Source organism: Fundulus heteroclitus, chromosome 2 (genome assembly GCF_011125445.2).
Source record: "Fundulus heteroclitus isolate FHET01 chromosome 2, MU-UCD_Fhet_4.1, whole genome shotgun sequence".
Lineage (NCBI taxonomy): Eukaryota > Metazoa > Chordata > Actinopteri > Cyprinodontiformes > Fundulidae > Fundulus > Fundulus heteroclitus.
The window spans coordinates 34,267,930-34,294,831 of record NC_046362.1 but is presented as its reverse complement, the minus strand read 5'-3'; the positions used below and the strand labels follow the sequence as shown (position 1 = coordinate 34,294,831).

The following is a 26,902-nucleotide window of genomic DNA, read 5'->3' as shown; positions in this document are numbered from 1 at the left end:
TTTGTTCTTTATTTGCATCCCCAAAATCAACTGTTACATATATTCAGTAATATCTCCCACCACTACAATGTTAAAGGTTTTTATTACTTTAAAACCCCACTGTAGGTCAAAAGTCATTCAGGATTGTTTCAAACACAGAAAATCTGGGTTGTGGGATAATCTTCCCCATTTGAAGGAGCCAACAACATGGATGCTTTTTAGGTGTGCGCTGTAACGGCTGAATTAGATCTCAACTGGTTGTACTTTAATATGTTTTAACTAAACCAGAAATACTTATTTCATTTTATTCATTTATTTACTTTTCATGTATCATATCACTGTACCTCTTATTCTGGGTTGAGGTTCTTTCTGGAAAGGAAAAGTCCTGCTGAAAAACAATGATAGTGGACACTTTTCTTTTTACAACCAGAGAAAATGTCCCCAAGATCCCAAATTTGAATCTTAAGAACATGTGTGTTAACGTTCACTGTTAAAGAACTGCAGCAGGGAGGGGGACCGAGTCTCCATCACAAACAGAAACATGTGGCGTTCTCTGAACTCTGCTGGGACACAAGCAGGAAATGTGGGATCTGCTCAGATCAGACTAAACTTCAGCTTTTCAGCAACAAAGGATGACCATGTGGAAAGTGCCTCATGTCCACCTTTAAGAACAATGGAGGACTGGTGATGCTGCGGGACAGTTTCTCTCCAAAGGCCACCATGAGCTCCCCCAAGTTCCATGTTTTTACCCTCTGAGTGAATGTAATCAAAGAATTGTGGCTTTCTATAAATGTTCAAGTTGCCCTTTGTGGAAATTCTCATCTATTGCTGAAAAGATTCAGCGCATTCCTTGATGATCGGCACGCTGGCTGGGAAATGGGAGATGGGGAAAACGGCGAGGGAAGTTCTGGACGTCTGCACACCTGACCGCAGTTCAGCTGCAGTTAATGTTGCAACCAGAAAAGCAGCAGATGCCTCCGTAAATAAGCTCACACCACACAGAGGTTCTTTATTTCTCTTTTATTTATTTGTTTTCTTGTTTTTTTTTTCTGTACTAGATTATTGCAATCTGGTTAATTCACATTTAAAAACTGGTCTTTGACCAGACTCACTGAAATCATTGATAATTATTTTTACAGTAACCATTACAGGCTCCATGTCTGGAAATCCCAAATAAAAAAAAAAAGAGCAGAAAAAAGAAACGAAAGAAAAGATCTGTATGTTTTTCTGCACTTTATTTTTGTTTTCATGTTTTTTTTTTAATAGTAATTACAAAAAGGGAGAAAATATATATAACAATCATAAAAAGGAAAGGTTGTGGGCGGGGTCAGGAATATTACGACTGGCAAACAATCACAACACAGCACGAGTACCTACTAACCGCAAGAAATAAAATACTTCAAATAAAGGCAGAAAGCTAAAAAAAGACAAAAAAAGGAAAGGAAATGAAGACTTGTGAGTACAAGAGGCAACTGAGAGGACGACAAAGTGATGCTTTTCCTACAATCTACCAAAAGTATAATAAAAAAAACTTGTTTTTTGTTCTGCTTGTTGAGAAATAAAATAAAAAGCATGAGTCAGGTGGCGGCTGGTTGGAGGAGGGGGTTTTGGCAGGGACAATAAAAAATACTGCACGTACAATACCTTTGTTCACCCTTCTCCTCCCGTCACGTCGCTCCTACAGTTCTCCTCTCCCACTTTCCCCTTTTCTTTATTTAATAGCATTTCCCATTAATATTCCGTCCCCCCGCTGCTCCTAATGGCCGCGCCCAGTCGCGCGATCGTTACACTTTTACATGTGAGTAGCAAATGACACTTTGATTGGCTGTGATGTGGAGATGGGGGTCCCCCGCCGGCTCCGGGTCGGGGGCGCGGCTGAGCTGAGGGATCCCGCCGGGCCCCGGTCTCACTGCGCGTGCTGACTCAGTGTGTGGTTCTGCGGGGAGAGACGGAGAACGGGAGAAAGAGTGAGAACACATGATGGGAGAAATAATGGGCTGCATGAGCGGAGAGCTTTCCACTAAACTACAACCGGCAGAACAGAAACACAACTGCCTCCCACAGAACCAACAGCGACGTCTCCTCAGCTCAGACAATCTGCCCAAAGAAGGAAAAGCAGCAGAGGAGACGACCCGACGGAAAGGTGCAGCCGCTGCACTTAGCTGGGTTTCTGCAGGCAAACACTATCTTTTCATATCAGATGGTTCCTTATTTTAGATCTTGATCTGGCCCTACACTCCGCAGAAAACACCTTTATTTCATCTGCGTTTCAGCGAAAAGAATCAAGTTTGACGTCGGAAACCGAGCTGAAGGAAACAAAGGTGGTCCAGACCAGAACTGAGCGATCTTTTTAGGTCTAAGCCGCTACACAATAAAGTTTGTTTGATAAATAGGCACTAAGTTAAAGGTTTTAATTTGAAAACTAGGAAAATTAAACTCAAATTTATTGATGTTTTTAGATTTTACAACAAAATGAATATTTTACAGAGGAAAGAAAAATTTTATTAGGACACATGCCCAAGAAATTGGGAAAAAAAAACTCTTTATTCTTGTAGAATGAGGCCTGCTAAGAGATGCCCTTCTATAATTACAAAACATGAAGAAAGTTACCACAGTTAAAAAATATGTGCAACATAGTCTGAAGCTGAAAAGACATTAAATTGTAAAAACCTTGTACAGTCAGTGCCTTTCTGTTGTAGATATTCTTTGCAGATATTGCACAACTTCACAGAAGAACAGCAAAAATCCCTGTTTCGTATGATCTTCATAATTAAAAACGTTTATTATTTGGTTTTAGGAGAGTCACAGGTTGCAGAGCCCCCGGTTAACGGTTTCTAGCAGAATTAAACGTCACCTGCATGCTTTTAGAGATTTTAATGATCATTTAATGCCTAATTTCAGCGGCACCTTAAATCCAACCCCGACCAGCGTGGATTTAAGGTGGACGCGGTTTTTCCACGCAGCCTTCTTGTGTTTTCCTCTGTTGTTTCTGTCAGAAGCTCGACGGAGCGCCGGCGTGTTTATTCCGATGTGCCAGACCCTCGTGTCTTTTCATTTTGTGATTAATATTTTACAGAAAACATCTCTGCACCTCTGAGACGCCCTCACTCACATCTCTCCAAAGGCATCAGAGCATCAACACTTGATTACAATGAAAAAAAAAAAAAAAAAAAAAGAGGCCCAGCTTTTACAAAATTTAAATTCAGAGCAGCAGCGAGAGCGCAGAGAATGATGGAGGGCCTCCAGGTAAAACGCTGCAGCGACTTACTTTTAAATGAACACAGGCCGAAGAAGAGTCAAATTAATGGCTATCAGCTGAATGTGAATAAAAAGGTTAAACTTGTTTTGTTTAAAGGGATTAAAAAGAAAAACCTGAATGTTTTGGAAGAGCTCAGGATCACATGTGTCCTCCGCTGCTGCTCCCTATCAGCTGCAGACGGAAACTGAACTCAGGATAATCTGGATTTGCCGGTTCAGAACTTAGATAGCATTACATCTAAAGCTGGAGAGATACGGCAGAGAGGACGGGGAGATGATTGGAGGGATTTCTTTGGGAATGTGCGGAGATATTTCCACTCGGAAGCATCCTCTCTGGTTTTCCCCAGACAGCGCAGCTTCCTCCCCGTCGAAAACACCTCCGAAGGTTTTCTCTCCGTCACACACAAAGACCAGTTCCCGCAGCAATCTTCCCCGCTTCCTCACAAACACACACAATTCCCAGTGAGATCTTCCCAATCAGCGCCGCCCCTCCCCACAGCCCTCCTCACCACTAAAAGCAGCTTTCTCAGATTAATCGCTCACTCGCGCCGATCGGCCCCGTTATGACAAGGAAAAAAAGGACAAAAAAAAAAAGAAAACACAGAAGTGGATGGTAGGAGGGAAAATGGAGAGGACGGAGGGATGAACAGACCAGAGAGGAAATACAGAGGTGGTTGGGGACAGGAATGGGACGGATTATACGTGGTTTGGGCTCGATAAAGACTTATTTGTCATTCTATGGGCGCTTATCTTGCCGTGCATGTTTTGTTGAGCCCTTTGGTGCATTTGTGTGTTTGTGGCGAGGCTTTAGAGGCTGAACTTGTCCGTCCAGAGGAAAGTAAAGAGTATTAATGCCCCCCCACTGGAGGGCAACATGCAGGCTGTCGCGGAAATACGGCAGCGAAAGAGCAAAATAACCAACGGGACGGTGAGAAATAAGTGTCCCCTCCTCCTGTGTCAGCATGGAGGCCTCTGCAGCGAGCAGGGAGCTCTCACTGGGGGCCACTGACCCCATTATGATAGAAAACCCTCCTCCTCTTTATCTCTTTCACTCATCCCCTGCCTCAGCTCTCAATAAGCTTCGAGCGATTCCTCTCGCAGCCAGAAGAGGTCAGGCTCATTCTTTTTTAACTAACCAAGGGAGCGAGGAGACTGGAGCAGAATGTGTCCAGCATCCTGAAGTCCAGCTTTCATCTTCATGCGCTCGCCGCCTTCAGCCTGGCCTCCAACGCTGAAACGTACGGCGTTGGCAGAGTGAACGCAGAGGAAAAGACGGGGAGGAGCTGGGCTGATGACGGAGAGATGTATGGTGGGAGAACGAAGGATCGAGGTGCAGGAGAGAGTCCATTCCCTGGAGGAGCTCACCGCAGTGCAGGGGACTTCTGGAGCTAGTCCAGGAGGAATGACAGGATGTTGGACCACTTACGTCAGAATAAACACTCTCCTGGTTTGTGTAGATCTTGGGGCTCAGTATTGATCGGACAGCGCTGGAATCGATCAGTGTGAGTCTGTGTTACAGTGTGGCATCTCTTCCATAGCAGAGTGGCTGTCACACAGTGATCTGCAAATACCTTAATGCACTCCTAATTTCTTCAGATTTTAGCTGCAACGCACCAAAACGCTGTTTAAATCATTAGTTCTCCACACCTCAAGGCCTTTATTTTCCTTCCTGTTTTATTATCTGCAAACATGTCCAGCAAAGAAACAATTTTTTTTCTTTTATATTCCATTGAATCTATTAAAAAATGCCTGACAGAGATGTAATTTAATTTTAGCTCCAAAAAGTGGATTCTCAAAGACCTTTTAGCTGAAAGCATAGAGGAGAAGATCTGCTGAGGGACGATGCATCTCCATTTCATTATCTAAGCTTATCCGATTTAACTTAGTTTTGTTAGCTTACTTTGTCTTACGTCTTGCTTTTTATTTATTTATTTTTTAGCCTACTTTATCTAACACTAACAGTCAACTGTGTGAGTTGACTTGCCTTATCTTAACATTGTTCGGTTGATTTCATATTAGTTTAGCTTACTTCACCTGATGTTAGTTTATATCTGGTTTAGCTTAACCCTGTTTGCGCTAACTTAGCTTACAATAACTAAGCATTGCTTGGGTAATTTTGTAATAGCGTAGCTGATTTAACTTGTGTTTTCTGTGTGTAACTTTGTTTAGTTTACTCCATCTAAGCTTACTTATTTTTATTAATTTGGCTTAGCCAATTTTATCATTTTTTATTTCTAGCATAATTTATATTATTAAACTATAACAGGTTAGCGGCCCTAGGGTCACCTGACATTCGCAATTTTCAGAGACAGTGGCTGTTTCAGATGAACTGTCCCCAAATAATGTCTCCGATTTCAGTGTTTTATGGATGAAACAAAAGGTTGTGTGCAAAAAGAGCTTTTAAGTGACCTGGAGGCGCTGTTGTTAGCGTTACAGACGTAGTATAAAAGGAGCTGAGAGCGCCATCACCTCTGTGTGTGCTGACAACTTATTTCTATTAGTTTGTATTAGATTATCTTACTTCCTGTTGCGTCCTATTGTAGTTTAGCTCACCTAACCTTATCCTACATATTATTACCATCGGTTAGCTTATTCCACCTTAGTTTACTTAATCTTACATCATCCTAGTTTAGCTTAGCTCGTTTTATCGTAGCTTAATTTAGTCAATTATTTTATGTTATCTGAGTCCTTGTATATGAGAGACGTACATTTTCATAAACAATTAAGAAGAAATGTATCCGTCCACATGAGGGCTGTAGTAGGTATGCTGGGCCCATTGGTGGCGCTGAATTTCATCCACGCACAGCTGGACTCCCTTATTCACCTCATTCACTGTGTGCCTCTGACTGTCTTTTTGGTAAAATTTTATGTTTATAGTGGATTCAGGCAATGCATTAAAAACGATCAATTATTTAATAAAGTCCATTTGTAGTTCCAAGCATATTTAAAGTGTTTTTAAACATCTTTTTGTCTTACCAAAAGCTTTGATTTTCCTACAGCCTGAATCACAAGTACATGAACAAATATGCAAATTACGCAATGACAACTTTTAGGACAGCCAATAGCGACTTTCCTTGCTGAGGAGGTGGCCCAATAAGACACAGAGGACACGCTGTGTAGAGCGACCTCGTTAGGAAGGGAGAGTCCAAAGATGCTACTGACAGCCATACCAAAAGCCCCAACACTGGCCGGTGGCATCTTTGTTGTTATTTGTGAAAGTGAGGCGAAGCTACGACGCCATTGTTTTAGAAAAGATGCAGCTCACATGTACAGAGGAAAAATTAAACTGCCATTTTGAGATTTATCTACTCAAGGACCCGGTTTAAAAAAAATTACAATTTAAGGTCTCCCAACACACAGTGTTCAGCCTAAATGACAAAATACCTTTACAGCTACACCTGATCTCCTCTCCATGGGGACTGGGCCTAAGTATAGCTTAGTCCACCATAGATTGTCTAAGCTCAGCTCATCTTATATCGGTAAGCTAATTGTAAAATGATTTATCCTATCTTATAGTTTGGTTATATCAGATAATCATTGCTTATCCTAATTTAGCATAAAGCCAACCAACATTAATTATCAAGGTGGCTCTTTCTTAAGGTGTCCAAATCCTCTCACAAGACATTATGATTTCATAAAAATGTTTGTGTTAAGCTAAACTGTCATTATTAATGTGCCTTGACTGAAAATTGTGTCTTTGTATTTAATGTATTTTGTTTAAGACATTACTTTTAGATACTGATCATCATTGTTTTTTTTGTTTTTTAAGTTAGCGTCCTCTCTTGTCCTCCACTTGCACATATTTCCACGTCATTTAAGCTCAAAACCAGACCAAAGATCATCTTGTGCCCGAACATGTTCACTTATCACCTTCTGTCCGTGGCATCCAGTGGGCATTTATAGAAAATCAAAGAAGTCCGCTTTTCAGCGGTTTCTCATGGGACCAGTAGGCATGTATTTAAATTAACTGCAGCGATGCATGGATTAAGACAGCCTTATTTTGTGTGATATCATCCCTGGGCGGCTGCTATGACTGGGGTTCATCTCCGCTCACCGTCGGACCCTTGGGTAGCGCTGGTCCATTTGCTAATGCTGTTTATAAGATGTCAAAGCGCAAGTAAACCTTTAACAACGGACCACAAAAGAAGTTTCCCTTATACCATCCTGGTGGGGACAAATGGGGGTTTCTGTGACAAAGGTGCCATGCTGTGGGTCACACGGACGCAGACAAAGATAAAAGGCTGTGCGAGTTCAGGAAAAAAGGGTTAGGGTGCACTAGAAGTGGAGCAGAAGCAGAACATGTAGCTCAGAATCACTGAAGATTTCACAGCCTGCATTTGCACTTCTCACAGAGAGTTTTCTCACTGATGCAGAGCCAGTGGACCAAGGAGAGGAACCAGCTTCCTGTTGAGTCACTCAAGGGGAATCTGCCTGTGTAATGTAACTTCAAAGACACTTTCTGCTTATTTTATCACTTTCATGCTTATTTTTGAGTAACCAAAAACTGATAAGATTAGCTCTACAGCTAAATATATTAGCATTAAGTAGAAAACTAAGGACTCCAGCTGTAGATGTGAAGTTTGTTAATGCGTATCTTTGTCAGATTGCTACTTGCTCGCAGTACAGCGCTGTAAGAGGGCACAAGCAGACATGGGAGGAGGCCTCTGGGTCTCACTGCTGTATGGTGAGCATGATTCAACCACCAGGGAACATTAAGTGGCCATCAGAGCACTAACCATGGTGGATCCACTAAACAAAAGTACGACTATCTACTACTAAGATAAAACGTTAAAAAAAAGAACCCATCCAGAGGACCGACTAAATTCCTTTTTTTGTAGTTTTACCTGGATTATTGAGCTGCATCAAGACACCGTATAACCTTCCTAATCTCCTGTCAGTTCTCTTTTACACTTTGACCAACTCAATGTTCTTCTCCAAAAGAAAGGTAAGATTAACAGAAATGTGAATCTTATATGGAGATAAATGCACCAGAAGCAAATAAAGAAATTCCCAGCAGCAGCAGCTGAGTTTTATCTTTTATCACTGAGATAAGATTATTTTTAATATCCATTAAATTTACATGAAACGGTAACTTCTCTTCGACAGCTGACTGGAGAATGAACCCATGGTTTTCATTTGAGCGTGTTTCCTTTTGTCAGAATGCTGTACTTAATTTCATCCTGCAGCTACAATACAGAGTGGGATACACCAGCGAGATGAGCAGGAAGGGAAAGTGTGTGATCTGTTGCACTCCCCAAACCAATTCCTGCGTCACTTTAAATAAATGTGCATGGATAGGAACCTCGGTCCGGGTTTTTATTTCACTCTGCAGAGCGTGCAGGCTGTGGCACAAACAGCCAGACCATTCCAGGCCAGTCAATGCAGAGGCCTGCTATTGTTGTTCCTAAAGTGCTTAGAGAGAGCGAGGCTAAAGCCTGCAGAGCCACGGGCTCCAGGGAAATATGGCCCTGTCGCAGTCCCCCCCCCCCCCCCGCCTTCCCCAACACGAACAGATATGTGAACGGATTCACATAGAAACACAGAACCGGACACACCGAATCCCAGGAGGGACGGCAGAAGGAAGGATGAGCAAAAATCCATTCTGGTCTGTCACCTTTAATGTGCCTGGCTGTGTTTGTGCATGCACACAGTCAGTGCAGCAACTGCAGACCCTCCTCAGGTATCATACAGGTATCTGTTTGCACGGGGACTGTTTGCAGAATCTGATTTTGCCGCTCTGTAATGATGCAACCAGACCTTAAATCAGGTCTCCTCTCAGGTGCCAGGTCTGTTTTAGAAACAGGAAGGGGAAGTGATGCCGCGTGTCCGTGTGTGGCGGCTCCACCTTCCAGCGAGCGTCTGTCAGCGCAGGAATCTGTGTCAGATGCGTGTGGGTCTCTTTAACGCCACATGAAGGATCACCTCAGTTGCCCCTGTGGCTTTCCATGAGCTTCTCTGTATTTTTAGCTCCTAGTTGAAACCCTTCCAGCAGCACATTAAGAGTTTGCGTCCATGTCTGGAGCCAGCAGATGGGCCGTCTCCGTCCTCTTCCTCCGCTCCCTGGCTTTTCTTCAGCCCGACCCGTCCAGGACAGGATGCCACATCGGGAGCGGATCGAAAATAAACCCTGCCCTCGACATCCCGCCGACACGGATTCCCTGCTCCTCCATCCATCTCTCTCTGCCTTTGTTTCCCATCATCTTTTAAAAACAATAGAGCATATTCCTGAAATTCCCAGCACAAACTAGCTAGCATCTTCTCCCTACAGGTGATGACCCTGGGACCACATCCTGTTTGAGGCGTCCCCCTCCCCTCCTGGCTCCCAGAGGGCCTTCCCTCCCCCGCTGCTCCTGGCCCGTCCAGCCATGCCGGGAACGGTAAACACGACCAAAAATACACTCACAGCGTGACGGAAACGAGCAAACAACACATAAATCCAGGCACTTCTGAACGTCCAGCTCATCCGCTGCGAAGGTGAGGCTGCGATTCGACCAGGAAAAGAGGAAATGACCTCACTTCCAGCAGGAATGCTGCATGACAAATCTAAGAGGAGAATATTCCAGATAACGAGGAACGGGGTGCAGACTCACAGGCTGATCACGAAAGTCCAAAGAGACGTCGGGTAAAAAGCTTCAAAACAGACAAAGCATTTTAAAGTTCAGCATTGCAAAGGTTAGAGAAGGACAAATGAATCGAACACGTTCTCCCAAAAAGCAGCAGAGCATGCCGGCTCGCCATGTCTCTGTCATATCGGCTCACAACCGAGGCCCTCAGAGGCCAGGATGTTTATTTATTCTCCACCATCCAGAGGAACCAGGCAGAACGGGCATCAAATTATGGCCCACTGGAGCAGGAGGAGTTAGTGGCACAAGCTGAGAGAATGGGAGAGAAAACTGGAAAACCACGTCTTTTCCACAACTTCCCAGAATTTCACCTTTACTTTGCTCACTTTCAGACCAAGTTTAACTTCAAAGGACTAAAATGTGACTTAAAATTTATAGCAGTTGTTTGGATGTTGCTCAGATTCTAATATAATCCAAAGGAAAACAAAGAAACAAACAAAAAAGTTAGAAAACACGGAAGAGAAAATATATTTAGAGTCCTTGAGTGTTTTGAGTGTTTTTCATTAATTCATAATCATTTTTGTAAAACTAAACTGAAATAAAGTTAACAAAAACATATATAACTAAAATAATTAATGCAATTAATTTATTCTAATATTCACATTAAATTCCTTAATTTTAATGCAAAAGTATAAATTTTTAAGTACTTAATTTTAAAATATAAAACCAAAAATAAAGAACATTGAAAATATTTTAATAACTTGATAGGCTTAATAATTTACACATATTTTTAAATTTACCTTTATTTAAAAAAAGTCATAAATAAAATTATTTATAAATACAGAATAAACAGAAAAGAAATTACTGCAGGAACAAACTTATCTTTCATTTTGTTTTCAATTGAATCTTTATGATTTAAAGATAAGTAATAAAAAAATAAAACAAAAGAAATTAAAATGACCTAAAAATATTTAATCTGCAGGCATAAAACTGAAAAAACTTTTGAGTTACATTAAAAGAATCATCAAAGTAAATATTTTTTATTTGAAAATAGTAAAATAAATTATAAGCCAATGAAAAAAATTAAACAAATACTAAAAATATATTATTGTTATTTTAACTGTAAACTAATTTTGTAAAATTAAAATTTTAAGTCAACAAAATGAAACAGGAATTTAAAAAAAAAAATGCATCATTTTGCATGCATCACAAGCCCCTAATTAAAATCTGACTTAAATGTTTATGGTGTTAATGGCAACCTGATATATAGGAAATGTTCTGAGGTTTAAAACCGGTTTCATGTTATATAAAATAACTGGATGCGTTTTTAGTTGAGACTGAGCTGCCCTGTGGGAATAGAATAGAGTCAAACTAAGTCATTTATTTCAAAGATAGTCTGGTGAGTGCTTCTTTAAACCAGAAGAGTCGTGGCCCCGCCCCCTCGCATCAACACCAGAACCACACAGACACACTTATCTGGACCTGAAACCTATTAAAAATAACTTCTTCCTTTTTCAAGACCAGACTCTGAGGACCCATCAGATCTGGATTCACAGCTAAACATCATTTTCAGCAGCGTTGAACACATTTTATTTTCATTTTGTCTTCATAAACGGCTTTTATGCATCATTTGCTCCTTCTTGTTGATTTTTTTTTATTGATTCCTGGTAGTCGAAGAACAACGACTGTGTTTTCAGCAGAGCTCAGGTGGAATCTGTCTCTGCCTCTCCACTGATCTTTGGTGTGGATCCTCTTTCTGTTACTTCTCCCTGATGGAAAAATGTAAAAAAAAAAGTCCAGGGATTCAGAGAGGTAAAAATATGTCTGCGTGAGAGAGAGTCCCAGGTCCCTGCTCTAATAACACAGAGTTTCCCAGTGAGCAGTGGGGCAGCTGAGTACGCTCCCTTGGAACGCCGCAGGGATCTACGGATCAAATTCTCACACACACACACACACACACACACACACACACACACACACACACACACACACACACACATACACACACGAGGGACCCACGGATCAGAGGGTTCACACTGTGACTCGACACACACACGTAAACCTTATTTCCCAGTTCAGACACATCCGCGCATTTCCATAATTCAGTTAGAGCGAGAGGCTCTGAGACTCAGGCAGTGATGGGATTATTTAGACACAAGCTCGTTTCATAAAAATATCCGGCACCATAACCGTTTCTGATCCAAAAAGCACGGACCGGCCTTTTCCAGAAACAGAACCTGCTGGAATCCAAACTCTGGACTCCTTTTTTTATTTGTGCTTTTCAGTCTTGATTCAGGTCCTGTTTTCTCAGCATCTACAGCTGCACGCCAGGTTTGATTAATTCAGACCTCCTGGGGAAAAAAACTGATTCCTTATCTTCCTGATGGTGCGTGCAACTGAAACATTAAAACACCAGAAAACAGAAGGGGGAGAATCCTGCAGAGGAAATGCAACACCCCTCCCATATCTATTCGTTTGTTCATCTGACCAGAGATGCCCCTCCATCCATGCCGCTCTTTTTAAATATTTCCTGTTGCAAAAGGAAAAACACAACAGGCACAGAGAAAAGGGGATGACTTGGGGGGGGGGGGGGGGGGGATAAGCTGCAGCACAGCACCCCCTGGAGGCTGGGGGATAAAGTGAAGTTTAACAACACCGTCAGCGACGACACGGGACCACAGTCACATTTGAAATGAGTGTATTTGTCCTTGAGTTAAGCAGCAAGTTTAAATGATCTGCCAATGGAATAAGATTTTTGTACTTGAAATAGGAACAACTCATCTCCATCATTATATTTCAAGTGCAGAATATCTAATTATCTTATTTTATGGGTAAAACTACTCATTCTATTGGCAGATAATCTTATTTACGTGCTCAAATCAAGGACAAATACACTAATTTCAAGTAAAGTTTACTTTTAGTCCCCTTTTTGCAGTGCACTGAGCATCTTCTTAAACAAACCCATTAAGTAACAAGGGTTTTATACACATTTTAAATTCCAGATCTTCATTGTATTAAGTTGAAGCATGAACATGACCTGTACAGCAGGTAATTAATTAATTAATTAATTAATTAATTAAATTAATGATTTTCTATAGCTGCAGCAGACTCTCAAACCTGCATATTTAGACAAATCCACCCTTAAATTTAAGTACATTTAAAAATCTCAATTTGTTTTAGCAAATCCTCCCTTTGCTACCGTCAGCGGCTTCTGTAACAAATTGCTATAAAGTGTAACAGATTTATTTTTGTGATTGGAACTTCAAAGGAGCTTATAGCTTATAAGATATTTACTGTAAAATCAACCTAAAATATTCTCATTTGTCACCCGAGATGGAAGTAACATTTCCTATAATCAGTCGGTCCTCTCCATCAACATTGTTTTAGTCACGTTTTTCTCCTTTCAAACCTAAAGATACGGTCCAGAACTACTTTGGTTCAGAATGTAGCTCGTGTTTACTTCCTGGTTCCTGAACCAATCATATGAGAGTTTCCAGAGCTCCCAAAACAGAGCGCAGCATTTGGTATTTTATGTTGGCAAAAGAGCAGCAGACTGCAAACATGGAAGCCAGTAAGAGAAGCGGACCAGAAATAGAACAGAATACATCATGTCTCTATGCTGTGGAAGTAAAAATTCACAACAGCAACACCGTTAAAAAACGGCACATTGGATTGTTACTGGCAGGCTGTTGTACCGATTTGAGCCACCAGGTGTCAGTATTACTTATAGCTCCTGTTTCTGTATCCCCGGGGTGTAAATGTGGCGTGACGGAGAGGTTCATCTCTCTTATGCAAATGGGAAAGACAGGAGAACTTTCCATTTAAGTAAGGCAGACACAGCTAAATGGACTGTGATTATGTAGCTGTTTCCTAGTCATGCTGACCACTCAAAGTCTGCATACTCTTGCCACATGACGCCGGGCAACATCATGCACCATGAGAAGCCCAGGGCCCACTGGGTCTAACAGCAGGTCTAAGGACTTCATTCTGATGGCTAATGGCGGTCAGAGTGCCATCGTTTATCCCGTACAGGTCGGTGCATCTCTCCATGGAGACGCCTCCCCAGACCAACACTGACCCACCACTAAATCAATCCTGCTGAACAATGTTGCAGACAGCATAAAGTTCACCGCAGCTTCTCCAGAACCTTTCACGTCTGTCACATGTGCTAGAAGTGCTGTTCTCTGGTAAATGCCAGTCCAGGTGCCGGGCAGTGAGCTCAGGGACTACTAGTGGATATCGGGCCCTCAGGCCACCCTCATGAAGTCTGCTTCTAATGGTTTGGTCAGAGACTGGAGGCCCCTTCGTAGGGCTCTGGTGGTGCTCATTCTGGTCCTTCTTGCACAGAGCAGCAGATACCAGGACTGCTGATGCCTTACCAACTCTCCTAAAGTGACTGCCTTTTGCCTGGGATGTCCTCCATGGTCTTGAGACGGTGCTGGGAGACCGAAAACCTTCTGGCACAGACCCGTATTGATGGAGTTGGACTGCCTGTGCAACCTCTGTAGGGTCCAGGTATCGCCTCATGGTACCAGTAGTGACACTGACCCTGGTCAGATGCAAAACTACTGGGAATTAGTCAAAAAAAGGTGAGGGGGGGGGAAAAACGGTCTGTTGCCTCCACCTGTAGGCCCATTTCTGGGGTCATTGTTGCCCCTTTAGTGCCTCTGCTGTTAATTTAATTAACACCAAACCAGCCGGCAGTGATTAACATCCCCCTCTACTACTAAAAATAACCAGATTAGACATTAAAAAAACTTCCTTTAATTTTTTGAGCGGTATTTACACATGTATGAATTACAATTAACTACACCACTAAGCCTGGGAAATGCCTGAGGCTCATACTATAATATCTGTAGAAACCCTGATTATCGGCTTGTTTGCTTTGCTCCCAAATTTAAAGAACTGGTGAAAAAAAAACTCTTGTTCCTGTCCTGATATTTGCTGCTGAAATAAACAAAGAGAAGAGAGATAAACTAAATCTGAGTCGACTGTGAAGCTGCAGAGAGAGAGGGATCCAGGAGGACGTCAGTGATCAGGGCCACAGCATCTCTTATTTACACTCACACACACACACAGAGAGCAAAAACATTTCTTATTTACCAGCTTACGTCTGCACTATTTATGGGACGCTGGGGAGAGGCACAGAAGAGAGGAAGAGAGGAGAGGGGCTAAAATATGCATAGGGGCTGGATCTTCGGGGACGGCAGGGGGGAGTCAGACAGGAAGAGGGAGGAAGTGAAAACTGTGGCAGAAGCCATGATGGAGAGAGTGGGAGACGTTTGCGTGTAAGCGGGGCTGAAGGAGTGAAACCAGGAGAGAGGAAGCGATGATACAAACACCCTCAGGTGGCGCAGTGTTTGTGAGCTGGACATCATACGGAGGCCCCCGAAAGAGGCCAAAGCCAGTCCATGCCGGCCAAGCCGCCTTCTCCCGTCCATTCATCCCAACCTCGTTAAAGCGCGCACACAAATTACCCCGGTCCACATTCTCTGGCAGATGTGCACACACGCAGCAGCAGCTCGCACTCGCGTTAACCTCCACGGTCGAGGCTCTCCATCTCCCCCGGCCCGCCTCTCCGTCTAGCCCACTTAGAGCGCCCTCCCATGGGGCGATGGAGTGTGGCGGGTCAGGCTTGGGCTGAAAGTTTGAACACAAGCACACACACACGCTTTTGGGCAAGCAGCAGAGAGTAACAAGATGGATGTTGGGGAAGTGCTGCAGTCAAACTGAGGCTAAAAGAGATGATAGAAAAACCAAAGGACGAAGATGTTTCACCCAACAGGTTTCTAATTAGTCCAAAGTGTGGCTGTTCATAAACACCTCATTCAAGATGAGTTATACTGACGTCTAATCCAACTGTTTTAATTCACTGCAAAAAGGGAACTAAAACTAAGACAAATTTCCTTGAAATTAGAGTATTTGTCCTTGATTTGAGCTGGCACCTTTAAATAATCTGACATTGGAATACGACTTTTGCCCTTAAAAGAGGAACAACTCATCTCCCATCACCTTATTTCTAGTGCAGAAGATCTGAATATCTTATTTTAGTGGTAAAATACTCATTCCATTGGCAGATAATCTTATTTACTTGCTCAAATCAAGGAAAAATACACTAATTTCAAGAAAACTTTACTTATGTTTAGTTTCCTTTTTGCAGTGCGATTGCCTGGAGTGGCCCTCACTGCTTCCATAGGACCTAAAAACAAAAGTTGAAACCAGCTGCAGATCAAATGGATTGATTAATTGATCATCATTAGTAAGTCCTAAAAACAGGATGCTTTACTGTTCTGAAGAACTAGGGATTATGCTTATACTATGCCAATAACTTATAGGAACATCAGCAATATTTCTAGGGAAAAAGCTGCTGCAGGTGACCAGTCGGCCATTTTTGAACCTATTAGATAAGGTTTAAGACTGTTTACAAATATTTATAACAGCTTCGATCTTTCAAGAAGTGGACATATTCTGAGCAAGTTTACCCCAACGTTAGCATGTGCAACGCCTAGTGAGATGGAGAAAAAAAACAAAAAAAAGGGTCTCAGACTTTACTGGCCTGAGTTAAGTTAAAGTAAATCACAGGACCAAAGTAACAGAACAACCAAACAAGTACTCCTCTTTCCAACATTGTTCCACTCGACGAAGTGAAACAATGTTGGAAAGAGGAGTGGGCCATCATTTCTCCTCTGGTAGGTGAGAGACTGATGCTTTTAAAGAGAAGACGGCATCAGGCGTCGCCCTTTTCTGTTCGCTCCTCTCTTTCCGTGCTTTCTTATCTGACATTGTTTAGTATTTGTTCGCATGATGACATTTTTAACTTAGAACCTGATCAAGTCAAAGAGGCACTAAATATTAGAGAAGGAACCTGGAGACAGTCGTGTAGGGATAAAGGTGAAGTTTCATAAAAACGATTATCATAGTTTTTTCAGAGTAGATGAATTATGATCTTTTAAATCTTTCACACGTTCTTCTTCCTGTTGACACAAGACAGACGAGGATGATCTTCATGACTTTATTTGGCAGACTGAATGGATCTTTCTCTCTTAGTTCGCTGAAATGATTCCCGGTTTTTCTCAGGACCGGGTCAGATGGCAGGAGAGAGCTGTGATGGAGGTTAACCGGAGTGTGTGTGTGTGGACATTAACCGACAGGGTCCAGCGGTCACCCTGCTGTTAAATGGACTGGCCAGCCATATGCCCACCACCTCTGCCACTATATCATCCCCACTTTATGTGCCTGACTGAGCGGCTTTCTCTGTGGGGGTTCATCGCTAAAGCCATTATTTATTATCAGCTTTTGATAATTATTCCCCCTTTTCACCACTTTCTGTGGCTATAGCTCCCTGCAAACATAACCCACAAATACAATCGTAGCTGTTCTGTTGAGACGGCCAGAAACAAATCATATGTGGGTCACTTAATCACCAAAAAGTGGGACCTGAACCACATTTCCATGCAGTGTTTACATATATACGTGTAGGTACGTATGTATGTAAGCGTACAGGTATATGTATATATATAAGTATGCATATATGTCTATATATATAAATATTTCTTTTGTATCCTTTTGATCCATTGTATATATGAAGATTCACTGTATATAACTGAATGCACCTTTCCTACCCTGCACCTTCTTGTATGAGCCGATGTGGCAAGTGAATTTCTCCATTGTGAGATCAATAAAGCCTATCTTATCTTATAGACAAAGACGACTAAGGGCGATTTTCCACCCATAGTTCGTTTACTTTGGTCCGAATCAGGTGATGGGTTTGTTAACTTGTAGCCTTTTCCGGTGGTTCGGTTTCTTTTCACACAGAAAAAAACGTCAAAGCAAATCAATATAAACGAGACACTCAGTCTGTCTATTGGTCGGATGCGTCCGGGGCAGGACAATCAGACGTAAATACAGGAAGATGACGCTGCGCTCTGAGCTAGAAGAAAACCTGGAGAGTTTAATTACATCATTAATGAGTTTCTGGGGAATCTTTCAGCTAAAATTATCCGAGAAGTTAAGTTAAATTTATGCTTTAAGATAAAGATTGCTTACTGGCTTGTTTACTCTAAAGTATCCCATAATGCAATGCAAACTTGGCCACTGGAAGACATTTGGATCAAGTAAGCAGTGTTCACCAAGCAGCTGAGTCAGATCTCGTTCACAACATGGACAAACCACTCTTGGGTTCTTTTGGCACCAGAGTGCGGACCACAACAACCGGGTTCTGGTCTGTATTCTGGTGCGTTTGCTATGTTCACATCTACACAACTGGGCCATGGGGGGAAACCAACAAGAGTTGGTTTTAAATGGACTGAACGGCTCAAGTGAGGATGAATGCAGCAATGCTGCTTTGTTACAACAGAAAACTAACCAGCATGAGTCTCAGCAATAGTTATAACAAGTGAACATTAACTCAATATATCGGCTCCGGAACGGTCTCCCCAAACATAAAATAATCTGATTTGTGCCAGGAATCCAAACAATTTAATGACCCAAACATGCAGTGTTGCAGTTTGACCAGTGTTCAAGAACTCAATTCAGGATTATACTAGAAGCTTGTTGATGGCAACAAAAAGAGTTTTTTTTGTAGAATAATCTGAGCTTTAAAAAAACCCTGATTAAAAAGAGTGCAAACAATTGTATTTCATATTAATGTTTGATAACCTATTTTTCTTTATTCTCTTTACCTTTGGGAATGGTTATTTAAAGAAAAGTTTACTTTCTTACTGAATTGTTTTGGTCTAAGCTGCCTAATTGCTCCTCAGAAGCTGTCATCACCTTTCTGCTGCTGTCTTTAACTGTAAATCCACACCATCAGCAAGCAATCAAGCTTTTACACAAGCGACTGTACGACCTTCACCTGTCAGGTCCCCCATGTTTGACCTCAAGACCAAAAAGACTGCGGCCAGAGGGGATGAGAGGAAGGTTTAGATCATCGGCGAGTCGACTGCAGCTGGCTAAGGACCTACTCTAGTGTGACTTATATCCACTTATGGGTCTGAATCAAAATGAGCTGAAGCTGCCAGAACCCTACCAAGACCACACGAGGAGAGACGGAGAGAGAGGGATGGAAAAATGGGAAGAAAAGGTGGAATAATTACAGCAGAGGCATGGAGTTTGAGCTGGATAACATTTCTCATACATGGAGTGTCCTTGGTCACTCGGTGCTGTTAATGCACACATTGACCCTCACCGCCACGCAGACAGCGAAGACATGATGACAGATCCTACCTGTAGCTCTGTCTGGAAGAAGAACTTCTGCGGACACTGGGAGCAGTCGTAGATCTTGTCCTCCTGGCCGTGCACGGCGAAAATATGCTGCTGGAGCTTGTTGGCCTGCACAAACACTGCAAGGAGAAATGGAGCAAAAGCGTTAATGTGATGGAGTCTTTGCAAACAGGGGCGTTAAAGTCCATGACTTTATCTGTCTGACAGGGCAACTTTGTTTCAACGTTTAAATCTTCATATTATAGGACAGAAATATCAAGAAGTTGATTTTAAGCTCTGCAGAAACTAACTCAGCAGGTGAAACAGGGCTGGGACTCTCGGTTAAACATTAATTATCTGAAACAGAGAGGGTAATGAGGACTGATGAGGAAGCAGCGTTCTGGACCAAATTAAGAGAAACCAGGAAGAACCTCTGTCAGCAGAACATGCGATATTTATCAATTAATCATCTCCTGTCTTTGTTTCTGTTTCTTTAGCTTCAGCTCCAGTGTTGTTTTATATACACCCCCTTTGTTTCAGTAAACTTTTGCTTTTCACTTCGAGACAGCTGAATTATTAAGCTCCCCACAGGAGCCAAGCCCATCTTACTAATTCATGAGCCACCAAGGAATACAGTTGAAGTTTAAAGTGTTGCAACACCTGGGGAGGAGGAGATGGGGGGGCAAGACAACAGCTAAGGGGGGGGGGGGGGGGGGGGGGGGTAACAGAGTGAAGAAAAGTGCTGAATGTGAACACCTAATTTGATCATTTATTCACTCTCTCCTGTGGATTAAAGACGTTTCATGTTTGCTAACGCAGATATCACAGAGGGTGTTGAACTAAACCAGAGTTTCAAAAAAAAAAAGTTAAATTTAACATTTACTTTGTGGATTTAGAGAAAAGTAAAAATCACTGTTTTTAAAACCTTCAATTAGTGCTGAATTAAAGCAGCACCGTGTAGCTTTTAGCTACTAGGCGCGCTAGAACTGTAAATTCCAGGTTTAGCGCCCCCACTAGCAGCACTGCACTGTAGCAAAATTAAACAGTCTCCATCAGTATTTTGGAATCTGATAGCAGACCACTTTGGACCAGCAGATTAAGAAGTCTTTACTAGTAAAGACAAGGCCACATTCACCCCTCTAGATTAAATACTACATCAGAGAACCAAAAATATGTCTGTTAGGTGTCCAACCCTTTCATGTTACATATGCAAGTTTTTGAGAAGGGCAGCCCCCACGGAGCCTAGCTACACACCAAGTGCTGTGTATTAACCTCAAAAATAATTGAATATATCTCAAATTAAGCTAATACTTGTGTCAAAACTTAGGTGCTGCTGCTTTAAAATGCTAATTTATAAAGTATATTTAAAAAGCAGCAAATCTACCCAAAGTGCTTCACAAAAATAAGACGAATAGATGAGATGAAACCAAAATACAAAACAGATAAAACAAACTTATAAATATAATAGAGGCATTAAAAAGAGTGTGTCAGCTCATATTGGGCCAATCACTACTGTGTTTTTTTTTTAAACGTAAGCAGGGAGCAATGATGCCTTTATAATATTGAAAGGAAACAACAGAAAAAATACATGATTGACTTTAAATTTCTACCTAGTTTTTGGGACGACTAAAAGCAGCGGGTTGGTTGATCCAAGCACTCGCGAAGGAAGATAATGCTGGATTAAACAAAGGAAGAGCAAGACCATTTAGGCATTTATAAGCCAACATTAGGATTTTAACCTAATTCTGTGATGCACATGAAGTCAAGGAAGGGAGGACAGAATAGGTGAGATGTGCTCATCCCTACAGTATCAAATAGGATCAAAGCAAATCCAGTACTGCACCTTTAATCCCAACCCAGTGCTCTAAATGAGAGATAAGAACAGTGTGGCCCAGAGTGTCAAAGAATCACAGAGCTTCCCAAGTCATCGGCTAAAAGGAAGTCTTTATTAACCCTCAACAGTGCGTTTTCAGTGTGATGTAAATGTTTAAAATCAGACGCCATTAAAGCCAGAAAACGCTTTCAATTGGGTAAAGACAGTTTTCTTCAATATCTCTAAAAACAATGGGAATTTAGAGAAACTCTGTTTGAACAAACTGAAGGGTCAAGGACAGGGTTTATTTAATCAAAGGGTTTACAGTTGCATTAGGGACCGTACTGGAAGTGATAGTCATATTTATAATTTACAAAACCAACAACTGAGGTTCCAATTGAAAGGAAAACATCTTTAAAGACACATGCAGCAATGAAGCTTACAATTTAATAAAAGTTCCATTAGTTATCTGTGAAATCTTTATGTGTGTCATGACACAAAAAAGTGGAAAGTTTGATTTCTCTGATGTTCTATAAAGTTGCTTGTAGACCACCTTAAATGAAGTTGAATGCAAAAACATCTCTGCATTTAGACTGGTCTGACATGGACAATATTATTCTACTTTCAACATATTAAGACAGTTTGTGATCTGTGAACATGGGAATACTCCAGCCTAGGTTTTGTGATTTTCAAATTGGATCGACTCTAAAGGGCTCGGCACACGGAGAGCGACAAACAACAGCGACTGATGGCTTTCATCGCCACCGCAGTGAAGACCCAACACACGGGACACGACAGCGATGGAAGCGTTTGAAATCACGTTGTTGGATCGCTTGTTTCAGGACTTTTGATATTTGCAACTGGCTGCCACTCTCTTCAGGTTTTTATCAGTAAAAGCCTTTGAAAACTCTGACTTTGGCACCACAAAAACAGAAAGGGATTCTGAAAGACTCAACTGGTCATCTTAAATTGACAAAATTTTCTGTTTAGATGCATTTATGAATTCTCGTGACGCTGTGTTCAGGATTCATCTTTCTGTTTATTGTATGTTTGATGCGTCCTTGAACATGTTGCCGTGCGTCTCACCTGTAAAACAGACGGGACACTTGAAGGTACCACCCATGCCTTCAAAGCTGTGCTCTATCAGGTGGCACAGCAGCTTGGCAGGTGAGTCAAACATCTGGTTACACAGCTTGCACTCGTGATTGATGCCCTCCTCTGCAAATAGGAGACAGACAAGCATGCGTAGGTTAGATTAGGCAACATGAGAACCAGAATTTGTGACATCATTTCAAGATATTAACCCAACATCTAGGACAGATGTCTGCTGTAAACAAAAACATACAAACACAAAATGTGCATCAAAACCCTGGTTTACGCTGCTTCTTAGACAATTTTACTACAAATACAGAAAGGATAAAATATTCCTTGTCTTTATCTCGTACTGAAAGATGGTTATGCTGTTATTTCTAAATTATTTATATTTATTTTATATTAGGTCATTATTTTTGCTCAACAGCGTTGCTACATATTCTCCTTTATAGGAGAATTTCTGACACAAATGATCAGGATTCATGTCACATTTTCTGTACAACAACAAACATATATTGCATATTACATAGTTTCATATTGAAAAGATTAAAGCGGATCTCATCCTGGCAAAAATTCACTAGATGATAGCGTCTCTAAGTCTTGTAAAGATCAAGTAAAACTATAAATACAAACATGGGGTACAAAAGTTTTATATTCACATTGTTTTGTTGTTGTTGTTTAGTTGTTTTAGATTAAGAAATGTAAAAAAATCTAACACTTTATTTGTCTACTTTAGCATCTTCCACATATTGGTTAGTGGTTAACATGTAATACTACTTTTTAAATTTACAGAGTACATTTTCTAAACTACACCAAACAGAAGGCCAGTTGAAAATGCTAAGATAAACTAAGGTAGGCTAAATCAAACTATAGTATGATAAATTAAAGTAAACTAAGCTGATTAAGGCTAAGCTAAACTAACAAACATTAAGGTAGATTTAATAGGTTAAGAAAAGGTATGCTACTCTAATTTAAGATAAGCTAAGCTTCAGTCAATGTAAGTAAGGTAAAATAAAGCTAAAGACAATTTACATAGGCTAAACTAAGCCAAATTAAGGTTAACAAAGTAACTAATATGAGGTCAGGTTGACCAAGCTTAAGGTAACCTAAGCTAATGTAAGCTACATTAAGTTTAAAGGGGCTAAATTATACCAAACTAAAATCATGTAAATTAGGTTAAGCTAATGTCAATGTAGGATTAGGTCAATTTAAATTGACAAAATTAATTAATAATTAAGCTAAAGCTAGTAAGGTAAGCCAAGCCAATGTTAGCCAAAATTAAGTAAACCTAAAAGAAGTCATGTAAACTAATGTAAAAAAGGCTAAATTAAGCTAAGTTAAGTTAATGTAAGGTAGGCTAAGATAATAGTTAGGTTTGATAAACTGATGTATGGCAAGATAAAGAAAGCTAAGGTAGGCTGAAGTAAGATTAGATGTGTCGAATTAATTTTAGGTAAGCTAAAGTAAATTTAGGTTGGAATGAATAAAAACAAGTTAAACTATGTTGAATGAGTCAAATAATCTTATTCGGGATATGACATCAAAGCTAAAGTAAGCTGTGCACAGGTCTGTCAAATGGTGAATCAGACCAGCCAAGATCATGACAGTTAGATATGCTAAATTAATCTCAGTTAAAGTTAGGCTAAACTACTGTATGTTAAAGTGGGTTAATCTAAGCCACGATGGCTACACCAAGGTAATGTAAGATAACTTTATTTTATATTTTATATTTAGGCACCACTTTGGTTAGATGGACTAAATTAAGTCAAGCTAAAATAAGGTAGAGCGAGATATGATAAAGCAAGATAAATTCAGGCAATCTAAGGCATGAAAAAGTATTTTTAGATAGGTTAAACTAAGTCAGTCAGGCTATTGTAACCCTTATAAATATACAGCTAGATGAGCTAATGTAAGATAAAATAGTGGGTTAATATAAGGTAGGTAGATGAAGGTAGGTCTCCTTCGTACTGCTTGTGTTGAAGTTTTTCAGACTGTGTAAAAGTGAAACATAAAGGTAAATGCCAGGGTTTTAGTTAAAAGCTCTTAAGAGACTGTCTTGTTATCATAACCGTACTTTCCTTATTTCAGAATGTTTTTAAAAAAAATATATTTAACTGAAGAAATGGGAACAAATTGTGTCATTGTGTGGTAACAAAGAGACAAAATATCCAATTTAATAACTACTCTTTGTAAAGGTGTCCTGTGTAGACAACACTGTTTTATCAATTACATTTAGGAGCCTGTTTTTTGTTTCTTTAATGATTAATAGAGTTAAGTGGCTAAACAAACAGTATTCTTATGAAAACGGACTGGTTCTGGACTGATAGTAGGTCTAAATGCAGCCAAAGCCAGAAGAAACACATTAAAAAAATATGGAGATCTATTTATTTGCTACATGGAAGCACAATCAATTAAACTGAATTAAAAAACAGGAATGTATTAACACTTTTGCAATAAACTTTAAGCTAAAACAGCAAAAATCATCCTTTAAATTGACCACGTACTACACAGCATGCAGTGCATATATCCATAGTTGTTGTTTTTTTCTGTTTGTGTCTATTTTAGGATGGTGTGAGTGACATCACTGCCCCCACGGTGAAAGGCCAGATGATGGTGGGCGTCGTAAACACAAACACACACGTGCACCCCTTGGTGATCGAGTCCCCTGCCTGTTGTCCTTATCACCAGTGTACCAAACAGGTCCGATACCGCAGTCGCCCACACACACAGCACGGGGCAACACACACACACACACACACACACACACACACACACACACCACAGGACTGAACTGCCAGGAGACATCAGATGGTGTCGTCTGCAGGCCAATCTGTGACCCCCGTGGAGCTGTGCACGCAAACACATATACACAAACCCTCATTTTAACACTTATCTCATGTCCCGTAAGTGCTAACACACACACACACACATTCTGCAAAACTTGCGCTGCAGGGGCTCGCAGGGTTAATAACGTCTTCAATCATGCATCCATGACACCCATACTGACTAATACACACACGCACACCAAGATTTTTATCTCTTCTTGCCTCAAAGGCCATCACAAGGGTGCCCTAATCCTGTCTCAATAGCTGTGTGGTTGTGTGTGTGTGTGTCTGTGGGTATGGGTGGATGGTGTTCTCCATGGTCCCGATCCCCAAACAAGCCCCCTTTTCACGCACACTGACACACAGAAACCTCAAAGACTGGGAGGTTGTGAGGGGCGCCAGCGTGTCCGAGGCACACTGAGACAGATAGAGGTTCATTATCATTTACCAGGAGATTGAACCAGCAGGAGAGAGTCACATGGAGCGACACATGCAGAGAGGGAGGGAGGTGGAGAGAGAAAGTGAGGAGGCAGGGTGTAACAGCAGCAGCAGCAGCATATTCAATTGTTTCAGATTTCCTGTCTGAGAAACAAAAAGTTTAAGTGTACCGATACATTTGTTATAGTTTGCTTTTAAGTAAGGAGGCAGAAGCTGAAACGGCAAGAAGTGCCTTGGCATCATTGATGTCATCGTTTGTGTGTGTTTATTAGACACAGGGCTGTGTGGAAGGCGTCTTTAAGCCAGTGGCCTCGGTGGGGGTAAAGCGGCCCTCAGAAGTTGCCTCCAACTCTCCCACGCTGCCAGGATCCGATAAGGTGGTCAAACATCAGCTACCTCTACGTGCACACAATGACCTGCTTGTTATCCACAGGTCACTTTTTTCCTGAGATCTTAGAAAGAGACATCTGAACTGAGTTACAGAAAGTTTTTAAGCTACAGTTTAAAAAAAAACTGAAACTAAAACTCTGAAAATAATATTGCTAAAAACCAGAGGAGGTCATTATGTTTTTTGTTTTTTTTTTACTCAGACACTCAATGTGCTATAGATTCCTCAACAATCAGTTAAACACAAAGAGGCAATTAGCTGAATGGGTTTAATTCGGTAAAACTTCAGGCAATCAATCCATTAAAGGTCTTTACCCGCCTATCCTTGCAAAATCAGGGGTGGGTTGCAGGAGCTTATCTCATAGGGCAAGGGGTGGGGCATACCCTCAACAGGTCACCAGTCCAGTGGCTAAAATGCACAAATGTTCCACCGTGCAGCCCATTTCAGACTGGTGATGGCTGTCATACTATCTAAAGGAAGCTAGCATGATAAGAACTAGAGGAAACATTCATTAGGGACAATGAGCAAAAGGTAAAGAGACTGTATATATATATATATATATATATATATATATATATATATATATATATATATATATATATATATATATATATATATATAGTAGTCATACTGACCAGTCAGGGTTCTTTACACTAGAGCCACATGCACTAACTAATGCACACACTAGCACAACTACTCTTCCCTCTGAGCCACAGTCGTCCTACAAAGGGCAGGAAATACAAAAAATACCCTGTAGCTGCACAAGACAGGATTACCAGCACTTCATGGAGGTTGATGGGGCCAAATTTTAGGCTTTGTCTGGGATCAGGTGGTCTTGTCATGCAACAGACAGACATGTGAGACATACAGATGTCAGAGGCCTGGTGTTGAAACCAAACGGAATATGAGGCCACATACCAACAAACCAACATTAAAATAGCCTAAAAATAATTGTGCCTGGTGTCTAGACACTGGTGCTGCAGTCGGGTACCATCCAACACCACAACATCAACAATTATGGTTTCACTGTTCAGTTTTGTGGCTGCTAATAACACCAGAGCAGAGACAGAACCGTAACTTGGGGATGTGCACGGATGATTAACTTTCTTACCAACTATCCATTTGGGTTGTGTATAAGTATTTTATGTGCATGTGTCAATGCCATGATTACAGGACACATTCTGCCAATGTTCTGGTAAGACATACCAGTAATATTGCTGGAATCATCATTGTGGGGAATCATATGATCTAACCGTAGTTCATCTCTGGCAGTGATTTAGAGACCTTGACTGCTGAGTGATAAGTCATTAATAACACCCTGTGTCTGGAAGTCTTAACTTCCTCA

General features: G+C 41.1%; 1 protein-coding gene across 1 annotated transcript; it reads right to left on the bottom strand.

Annotated features, from left to right (window-relative positions):
• Positions 1–984: 984 nt before the first annotated feature.
• Positions 985–22,072, bottom strand: LOC118557105 (zinc finger protein 423-like). Its single transcript, XM_036126264.1, has 3 exons — positions 21,901–22,072; positions 19,026–19,141; positions 985–1,915 (listed from the first exon to the last, which is right to left on the bottom strand). The coding sequence occupies exons 1-3, from the start codon at positions 22,055–22,057 to the stop codon at positions 1,886–1,888; spliced, it is 303 nt and encodes a 100-aa protein (XP_035982157.1). The 5' UTR covers positions 22,058–22,072; the 3' UTR covers positions 985–1,885.
• Positions 22,073–26,902: the final 4,830 nt, after the last annotated feature.